General features: G+C 41.1%; 1 protein-coding gene across 4 annotated transcripts in view; it reads left to right on the top strand.

The window, feature by feature from the left end:
• The first annotated feature begins 2,704 nt into the window (after window positions 1-2,704).
• Window positions 2,705-10,971, top strand: part of LOC137258515 (acyloxyacyl hydrolase-like) — a 34,749-nt gene continuing 26,482 nt past the window's right edge. Inside the window, exons 1-2 of one of the 4 annotated variants that reach the window (XM_067796216.1) lie at window positions 2,705-3,124; window positions 8,786-8,942. In XM_067796216.1, coding sequence (XP_067652317.1) covers window positions 3,001-3,124; window positions 8,786-8,942 — 281 coding nt within the window. In that variant the 5' untranslated portion in view covers window positions 2,705-3,000. The remainder of the gene's footprint in view (window positions 3,125-8,785; window positions 8,943-10,971) is intronic. The other 3 variants (XM_067796215.1, XM_067796217.1, XM_067796218.1) reach the window with 3 other exon arrangements.

The raw sequence follows: 10,971 nt of genomic DNA, 5'->3' as shown, positions 1-10,971 counted from the left end.
CATGTTCATTTTCGTAAAGTACCCCCCTTCCTCTCTCCACCCTTCCCTTACGAAATAGCACATATATACAGTTTTTGACATATACTTTCCACCGTTCTCTGCACCGTTGACAGTCTGCTGCACACTTAAGTGACCGTTCAGTCTGTTTACATGTGTATTTGTTTGATTGGGTATCAAAAGTTTCGCTATTGTAAGAGACTGTGATGCGCGTCAGTAGAAAACTTCTATATAAAGCCGGTTTTGTTCCAATGTCCGCCTTCGTGACAAAGCCACATTGTACTAAGACAATATCTTCGACCACTGAGTATATAACTGTTAACTTCAAGCGAGACATACCCGTGACAAAGATATACTCGTGGAAACAAATAAGGCAACACATGAAAGTACAAGTGTGCCATCATTCTTTTCGAGAATGCCACCCACAGTGCAAGTAAACCTTGAAGGAAACGGGAAAAGAATTCGTTTTCACGAAGATAGTATTCCTTTAAAGGATACCCGGCTGTTGATAGTTTTGGCCAATGAAATAAAACAAATATTGACACGTGCACGCTCGCACACGGAGGACTCCGATGAAAAAAAACAACAACAAAATCAAATACTCTGGTTATCAGTTTTCTGAATCAAACACTTTTAATTTTCCAGAATAGACTAGAAATGACGAATTTTGTTCCTATTGTGCATTATATATTGTGTAACAATGAACACATACGCCCGGAAGCCCACTGGTACTCTGATTATCCTTGTTCAGGGCACAGGTGTTGATTATTGCATAATATTACAGGTTAAGCCATGGATATCAGGATCATTACTTTCGGGGCGGTCAGCTCAAGCTCCGATGCATTACAACTGAGTGTAAACACGCATCACGTGACAGCACGTTTCTATTAATTTTGTAAACAAAATCAAAGCATTCCATTCCAGCTGAAGATTAACGGATCATTTTATGCTGCTATCATTACTCCAGTGTTTGGTGGGGAATGGTGAAAAGTGAGGATTTCTAGAGGCAAATTCACCGTTTACAATAATCTTCAATGGACGAGTCTTTATATTTTTGTACAAAGTTATCAAGCCAAGGATTATGACGTAATCAGACTCAGTATACTAGTGGCCTACTGACACACAGTAAGGTGACCCCAAAGCTACCATGCAGATGATCTTGTTTTATCTTCCAATATCGGATCTGTGAAGGTCAAGGGTAGAATAGGCCCTCAGCAACCCATGCTTGTCATAAAAGGCGACTACATTGTATATGCTTGTCTTAAGAGGCGACTAACGGGATCGCGTGGTCAGGCTCGCTGATTTGTTTGACACATGTCATCGGTTCCCAGTTGCGCTTATCATGCTCATGCTGTTAATCACTGGATTGTCTGGTCCAGACTCGATTATTTGCTGGAATATTGGTGAGTGTGGCGTAAAACTTAACTCACTCACTCTTACAAATATCGAGCGCATAACAGCGAGTATGACTTCATACGCTTTCTCAGCCCACAGAGGTTTCTCATTTTTTCATCATTTTTGTAAACATGTACTAGAAAGCGTCGGGAAGTAGGTGGGTCACTTAGTTTCATTTGTGGGGAAGAGGGGTCATTCACATTGTACATGCTTCTCCATAAAAGTCATCACCACCTTGAATTATTTACAGTCCCTAGTACAGTAATATTAACCGCTGTTTTACTTGGACAGTGGGCCGGTGGGTGCCATATCTCTTTAAGCGTTCGTTTATCACGCTGAAGGTCCGTGTTCTATTCCCATTATGGATTTCATGGTTGAATCTCATAATAGGAGTTCCCTGACGTGATATTGATGGGGTATTGCTTATAACGACCTAAAACAGTTGGAATACCCCGGAAGGATTTATTGAGGCATACATTTGTTAGTGAGGCGACTACGAGCTTATAGTAGTGTGCGGTCACGAGCATAATAGAGACCACGTCATATATCGTTTGAAGTTCAGGCTTGTTGGCCACGGAGAGGTCTTGGATGGGTGACCGTGATTGACAGCTTGACTCATGATTTTCTGGGGTTCCCCTCCCCACAACGGGGTGCTTGTGACACAGGTGGCCAAAAAGTTGTTGACAATTGCCCTTGTTCAACCAACAGAACATGGGTACCCGGTGGGATAAGTCATTAAATGACTATTAACCTACTAGCTCCACAAAGGGCGGTGGGGTAGCATAGTGGTCTAAGCATTCACTCGTCGCACCGAAGATCCAGGTTCGATCCCCAGCATGGATACAATGTGTAAAGCCCATTTAAGGTGACCTCCGCCGTAATATTGCTGGGATACCGCTAAAAAGGCGTAAAACCATAGGCCTATTCACCCGCTCCACATAGGAAACTTTGGTTATCCGGTCTAATAATACATGCCCATCATGTTGTATGTGGTTAGAGCATGTCGGCGCGGCCTTCTTATTATCACGTTAACCTATCTTTCATTGCACTTTCTTTCCCCGTCTTCCTTCGTTGACAGATTTTACCACATGCATATATATCATTTAAATGCATAAAATTTCATCACGATATGGCTGAGATATTGCCGATGTGACGTAAAATACTCACTCACTCACTCACTCACTCACTCACTCACTCACTCACTCACTCACTCACTCACTCACTCACTCACTCACTCACTCTTTCCCCGTCTTAAAAGACGCTTTAAATACTGAATTTTAGTCAGGCGTCCTCGGGCGATTGCGCATTTTAGTGTCGACACCAGTTAACGCCGTAACTCGCATACCGTGTCCTCAATGGATGAAAACGCTGTGCAGTGACGAATCACATGGCCTTCCCTTGCTAACTTCCTTGTTTTTATTACGTCTCTGAACTCAGCGATGCACGTACATACACATTACCTATGGTGGAAAAGCCAACATTCTGTTCTAAAGGATTATCAGGATACAAAATCACACAACTCACTCAATTCGTCGTGTTATCTATCGTGTGACTCGGTACTGGACGTCAATCACCATCCATGACGATATCGGACAGAACCCTGCCAGCATGTGGCGAGAGCTGACGCTGTGTGTTTTCGTCCTAGGGGCACTGTGCTGTCTCTCGGGGGTTGAGGCCTCAGGGTCCCGGGGGTCGGGATATCGGGCCATCAACGGCGGGACGAACTGTGCAGGTAACACAGTCTACTAAATTGCATTCCTCACCGTTAATAGATAGAAAACGAGCCCTTTATATACGGAGAGGTTCACAGTGAATCCTGCCAGTTTTGAAAGGGTTCTGAAAAAGGAGTCAAGGGTTATTTGAACTAAAGAGGTTTCACTGCGGTAATTAATATGTTAAATATTTTGTGTCAAATGTATTTTCTTAATCAATCAGTGACCTTTTGACACATTGAAAACATCGCAGTTATTTCTGATACTGCAAGTGACATTCCAACGCCGTATGTCATAGCTCGCACATCTACCACAACGTCGCATGAAAGAGTGGGTTTACTCTAAGTTTCGGTAGCTTACATTCTATAAACAAATTCTCGTATTTTAAATATGTGGAAACTGTTTTGTTCAATACCGAATGATCTTAAGATGGGAATTTTCTCTACAGCTGTCGCTTTCAGAGATACCAGGAAACTATAATATATTACTGAATGCGCTTTCTTGATGTATTGTGAAGGAAACACAATTCAGTCTTTTGTTTTATGCTCATATGAGAAGTTACAAGTGTATAAGGGTAGTGCTTGGGTCGCTAGGGTTAAATCGTTTTCAGAGATAATATATTAACACACACTACGCTGTGAATCGAACAATGACTGGAGCGGATGAGTGAGTGAGTTGCTTTTTTTCGCCGCATAATTGCAATATTTCAGCTATATATCACGGCGGAGGGCACGGGAAATGGGCTTCACACATTGTGCCCATGTGGGGTATCGGACCGGGTCTTCAGCAGGACGAGCGAACACTTTAACCATTGCGGTCTCCATGACAGAACATTTTAACCTCTAACCTGAACTCAAGCTGATTTCGAAACTAGTAGATGTCCTTCGTGAAAGTATGATAAAATAAAAAATAAAAATAAAAAAACCCAAACCAAACCAAACCAAAATAAACCAAACCAAAACAAAAACCCCTGTTTATTTATTATCACTTGTATAAGTTACTTATAAGATCTTATTCCGAACACGGAAACTTTAAGTGATTGAATGAGTTTAGTTTTACGCCGCACTCATAAATATTCCAACTATATGACGGTGGTCTTTAAAAAATCGAGTCTGGACCAGACAATTCAGTGATCAAGAGCATGAGCATCGTTCTGCGTAAGTGGGAACCGATGACATGTGAAAACTACGCCAGCGAGCCTGACCACTCGAACCAGTTGTAAAGTCGCATCTACGACAAGCATGGGTTACTGAAGGCCAACATTCCAACCCGGACCTTCACGGTAACGGAAACTCTAAGTGCAAGTCAGAATGAAAGTGAATTCCTGTTATGCCACTTAGGTGATTAATCGAATTTTTTATTCAGAAAAAAATATATATACTTCCTAAACAAATACAGAAAAGAATTAATATTGCTCCCTACAGATGAACGCATGACTTGACCGAGAAATGTATATCGTTGGACTGACCAGCATTAACTATCGGCACCACGTCCAGACAAAGTACAGTCTGTCAGAAACCAGAATTATCACAAGCAGTGTCTTAGGTTCATAAAGATAAATAGTGATATCTTATTTGGACATATGTGATAGCTGATAACCCAATAACCTTTGACAGTTTATAGATATATATATTACGGCCATTGTTGTTTATGGACCGTGGAATGAACACGTTTTGTAGTGTCAGTAGCATGTCCTGGTTGTATCTTAACACACGTGAAAACTCAAAACGCGTTCTATGAAGACTATTGGATGCTTTAGAAGGCAGAAAGTCCACATGTACTGAAAGTATTAGGAACACTGGTGTTCCTGATCCAGAACACTTGTGTTATGTAAGATCTAATCTGTAAGCTCTATAGCTCTAACAGGGCAGTATTTTTATGTGTTTCACTTAGCCACCAAATTCTGAACATGGGTCGTTCGGGAAAAAAATCAACTTAGTAACGACAAAATTATCTGAATAGTGTTCTTGATTCTAATTCATTTTATTTCTGATTACAATCTCTCTCGTTCTTTGGACTTGTGGCAGCGACTGATTAATAGATAAACATTTTATATGACAAGGCATGATGTTTGAGGTGTTCTATTGTAACTGCTGAATTTCTTTGGTGTGTGTGTGTGTGTGTGTGTGTGTGTGTGTGTGTGTGTGTGTGTGTGTGTGCGTGTGTGTGTGTGTGTATGTGTGTGTGTGGGGGGGGGGGGGGGGGGGCAATGAAATTATAAAGGGTAGGCGGGCGATGAGAACAAAGAAAACAAAAAATGCTACCCATATTGTTGAGGACATAGCTCACGTTTTAGTAAGCTGTGGTTTTTGATTCAGATTAAGCTATGCCCTGTGGACTTTATTTGACTCATTATTTGTTAATAAATCCCCTACTGATCAGGACCCGGTAGTATCAAACTATATTCCCGCTGCTGAATGAGAAGTTTGTTTAACTCCTCACTGCATTGGTATCTCAATTGTTTAGGCGCTGAAAAAAGAAACCTTCTTTTCTGTAATACCACCATGTCTGTTTAGTGGGTGTGGGTACTGTGATGTTTTATATGGGTAATCTTATTTTCTTCCTTTATGAATGTATTGTACAGTTTTGCGTTTTAAAATGTTTTACTCATTTTTTGTGTCATAGGCCTTTAGGTTGGGTGCTAGTGTTGTGACCCGAATATACAGCGTACGTGCCATCTAAATAAATAATCTTGCCATGAAAGGCGACTATGCTTGTCGTAAGTGGCGACTGAGAGTAAAGTATTTAAGATTTCTCGATGGCAAATATGTATGAACATCTCATATGATAAATTTGCTTAATTCACGAAACAGACATACTGTTAAAGCAATAGCAACATTTCCGTAATGTATATTCTTAAAAATGTTTGAAACAGTTTATAAATATAACTTTTCTATTTTCTTACCGCTTGACAACAAACGTGTTGTAACAACAATTGTAACATGGGCCAGTTGGTCAATATTACTGAATAAAATCTGTCTGTCTCTTTGTCTGTCTGTCTGTCTGTCTGTTTGACTAATGGGATCGGGTGGTGAGGCTCGCTGACTTGGCTGACACATGTCATTTGATCCCAGTTGCGCAGATCGATGCTCATGCTGTTGATCACTGGATTGTCTGGTCCAAACTCGGTTATTTACAGACCGCCGACCCATAGCTGGAATATTGCTGAGTGCGGCTTAAAACTAAACTAAAACACTTTATGCATTGTTTGGAAAGTAAGGGTCCCAGGCTGATAAGAACTCTACCGTCTTGACCTATTACTACATATACCATTAAAAGAAGTAAAGATATTGGATTTACAAGATTGATAAAATTAAAATGTCAATGATGAAGCCAAGGAGGAAACAGATGATGAAGAGAATTAAAGGGAAAAGATGACAATTTATTCTATTCCTTTGGAAATGTTTCGTCTGTATGGATAAATATTACTTTTCCTCATATGCATTTGCTAGTTGTATGCTCGCAAAATGGAATCTCCTCCACTTTTTTGAATGTATATAACGAAAAAAGGAGGAAAAAAAATCATTTCCGTAGATACGTACTAGTATTTGAAACCTTACAGTTTGCCTGAGGATTTCATGGGGATGAGATTATGAAAAGCCAACATGAATCAGTCATGTATCATTACACATAATCACGTGAATATGAATGAATTACCGCGAGGATAGTCAAGTCATACTTGTGAGTCACGGTTCTTCGAAGAACATTACATATTTGCGTATACGGCCCATGTGTTCTTCCGCGTTGTACACCATCACTGAAACAAATCCCTAGCCTTCTTTTCCTCCTTGTCGAAGCCTTGTGTTCAGGGCAGTTGGGGTAGCCTAGTGGTTAAAGCGTTTGCTCGTCACACCGAAGGCCCGGGTTCGATTTCCCGGTACAATAGTCTGAGGCTTCACGAACGAACACCTTAACCGCTAGACATGGGTGCAATGTGTGAAGCCCATTTCTGGTGTCCCTTGCCGTGATATTGCTGGAATATTGCTATATTGAAATACTTCACTCACTAACCAGCCGTGTGCTACAATTTATATTTCCTATGATGCTGATCATCTACAATGTATACTGTAATAGAAAATGCAAAACAAGTTTGACTCTTTCCCATAAGACTATCCTCCAAAACAATGTCTCATAGAAGAGTGGTTCATTGCCTTCACTGTACCTGTTACGATGCACGTGGATCCGTGAAGATCCGTGTGGGAAAGGATCTTCAGCAAACCAGCTTTGTCTTAAAAGGCACCCGTGAAGGCTCGCTGACTTGGTTGACATATATCATCGTATCCCCTCTGGTGAGTAGATCGATGCTCATGCTGTTCATCACTAGATTGTCTGGTCCAGACTCGATTATTCACAGACAGCCCCCATAGCTTGAATATTGCTGAGTGCGGCGGAAAACTAAACTCACTCATTACATGGTTTGAAATATCAGTAAATGAAAATGTAATGAGATGAAACCTGTGTGTTTTGTGAAGTGTATATTTTGATAAGAGTTGTTCATCAAGCGTGGCTGTGGCGTACAGGGGGATGGTTGGATCCCAGGTAATGATGCTCAGTCGACGATCTGGAAATAATCGCGTCTGGGCCAGACAATCCAGTGATCAACGGCATGATCTGCGCAGCTGGGAACCGATGACATGAGTCAATCAAGTCGGCGAGCCTGACCACCCGATACCGTTATATATAGTCGCCTCTTACGACAAACATAGATGCCTTTTATGGTAAGCATTCTACCGCGGACCTTCACGGTTCTCATGGAATGAGAGGAAGGAAGGTGAAAAGTATGTACAAACGATTAACAAAATGAAATAGAATGGTTTTGAGCAAACATATACTTGCAAATCATCAAAACCATGTACCCCTGAAACGGTCGTGCAACATGTGCGGCATTGAAGGAGCAAAGTGTTAACATTAAGATTCAAGTCAGTTTTGGACAGTGAAACATTGTTCAACAACGCGTGTGACCACCATGAGCGTGAATGCAAGCTTCTTCATGTCTTTACATTGATCAAACGAGCCTTTATTTTAAAGTTGTCGATGTGGAATGTTCTGTCGTTCTCTCCGTAACGCCTGTTCAGGGACATCCACAGTGTGGGGTGAACATGGAGACCGTAAACACGACTTCCAGTAATGTCCCAAGCATGTTCAATGATTTTAAGATCTGGTGACCTCGCAGGCCAGTCCGGCTTTGTGATGGTGGTTTACTGGCACTCAGACTGTATGTGTGAAGTGTGGAGCACATTCATGCCCTACATTTTGCATGTTGTTTCTGAAGTGGTTGTGGTCAGGTGATGTTATCAGTGTTTATCAGATAAATCAATTTGGCTGTCAATATTGGTTATGTATTCTTTGAATATTTACCTTTCAGTAACATGTGGGCAAAATCGCTATCGAGGTTGATAAAAATATTTCATTGAAGATATTTATTGCCGAATTTTTTTTGTGAGGAGTATATAAAAAACACGAGGCCCTTTCTAACAGGCATGTTGTATTTGGGATTACACATTCTTAGTGAAGGACAGATTCTGTTTCTGATTCTTTTCTGTTTGAATCCCATGCGACTCAGCCCAACAAAAGTATTTGAACCTGTACTTTACTAAGAAAGTGTAATCCCAAATATGACATGTTACATTTGACCACTGTTTAAATGACACCCCTTAGTGTAGAGTTATCTCCCTTCATAGCATGCACGGTGGTGATATCCTTGACGGAGCAGCTCTCGGAGATCTACAATGAAACGACGGTGAAGGCCCTAGATCGACTGTGTTCCTTCCTGCCCTCTAACTTCCAGATTGCTTGCAAAGCCTTCGCGGGATTCGTTGGACCCATTCTACCTGAAATGTAAGTAGTAGCCATTGATGTCTGCGCATGTGCAGCGGGGAAGTATGAGCATGCGCACATCTATTCAAATTAGTACGATGTTAATGGAGTATTATAATTAATATTTACGAAGGAATAAATTACAGTGAATTCATTTCAGAGACAAAATGGTGTTTTCGTTTGAAACAACAAAGGTCTGCTTGAATATTTTAGGTGTGGTAAAAGGGTGTTTAACGTCGCACTTAAGATTATTTCGCTCATTTGACGATGTGCATGCGTGTATGTGTGGCTGGCCCAGACTTAAAGCTGGTTTCAGTGCTAGCACATCGATATACCATGCCGCAGTTAAGCATGAATAACCCGTTCAGGCACATTATACTGACTACGGGCCAACCAGTCCTTGTTTTACCTATAAATCCTAATTGCCAGACAGGGACCAACAAGTACCATATTTTGGTATGTCGCGACCTGGGATCGAACCCGGGACCTTCCGCTCTCCGTGTGAACAGGACTGTCTGACCACTAGAACATGGAGGCGGTCTTGAATGTTTTAAGAAAAATAACATTTGTCATACAGACAAATAGGGAATCTCACCCAAGCGTCTACTCATATAAATTATATTGATAAAATTACAAATACCCGAGCCATGCAGAGGATGATAAGACACCAGGGCAAGATTCTATATGCCATCAAAAGTAACTCTTCATTAGTTTTCAATGAAAAATATACATTTCTGACCATGGTGCTGCCATTAGCCTTGCGGTGCAGCGATGTCATAGCATTATGAAGTCATCGATGTTATGATGTCATAGCATTGTGAGTCATGTAATTGATGACGTCAGGGCATTGTACAAAATCTACCATCAACGATATTGTTTAATCTCCGACAAGGAATATCTCTAGTAGAACACAGTTTTGGATGATGTTAGACTCCATAACCCAACGCTAGTGACTGCACATGGCATTACTCGGCACAGAGACAACTTTGTCTGTTCTTTTGCTTCAGCATCTGCCCATTAGAACATACACACATTTGTGTCGGCCTTGGCTGCTTGGAACTTTGACCATGGTTGATGCACTTTAACTACCCCCGTGTCTCTATAGCGGGCTTTACACGACCAACTTAAGCTTGACAACACATGTTGAGAGTGTGAACATTTCATCAACTTGCCACCTACACCAATTTCAGAGTTGTCAAACTGTTGTCAAAAACTAACGTCGGTTTCTATTCTCACCAACTTTTCCATCAAACTTTGAGGTGTGAAGTGTTGTCAAACTTGTGTTGTTCAGAAACGACCAATCGCAGTCAACAAAACTGTCACGTGACCGCACCGATACAAACATGGCACTCAAATGACACGGAAGTTTGAAAACGTGTTTGACCTATGTAAGGGCGAGTTTGACAACTTTTAAGATTTCAACAACATGTGTTGTCAAACTTTAGTTTGCCTTGTGAAGGCCGCTGAAGAGTGGCAGACTAATGGTTAACATACCGAAACATGAGTCTCATTATGCCATTCAAACAATGAGCTACTTTTCAGCCGATTCGAATTTTCTCGTGTGAAAGCGGAAATAGACACCATAAACATTTGTGGTTAAATTGAATACCAATTCCGAGTTACATAAGAAAATGGTATTTATAAATGAACTGTAACCTTAAAATTAACAACACCGTATTTCGTTATTTTATGTCGAGGCTTAGGCGGCACACCTTAACTAAGAAATCACCGATTGCCCCTTTTTGGGCGAGGTCGTAAAATGATTCACAGTGCATCTGGCTCATTTGTTACACCTGCTATGTGCTTTTTGCCGCTTATTTAGTGTAGTTCTGTAACGCACAATGACATAATATGAATTCCGTACCAGAACGCCAAAGTTTTCTAGCGACAGAGCCTCGTTTTGAGACTTCCACGATGTCCAGGTTTCCTATGTGAAAGCACCACAGAGCACGCTATACGACGTGTTTGTACGGATTCGACGGAACGTAGTGTTGCAATATGCAAGTGCTTAGAGGCATCAGATCAAACTGATTAGAATTTATGTATCCAG

The sequence above is a fragment of the Haliotis asinina genome, chromosome 12 (genome assembly GCF_037392515.1).
Source record: "Haliotis asinina isolate JCU_RB_2024 chromosome 12, JCU_Hal_asi_v2, whole genome shotgun sequence".
Classification (NCBI taxonomy): Eukaryota; Metazoa; Mollusca; class Gastropoda; order Lepetellida; family Haliotidae; genus Haliotis; species Haliotis asinina.
This window is presented reverse-complemented; position numbering and strand designations above follow the sequence as displayed.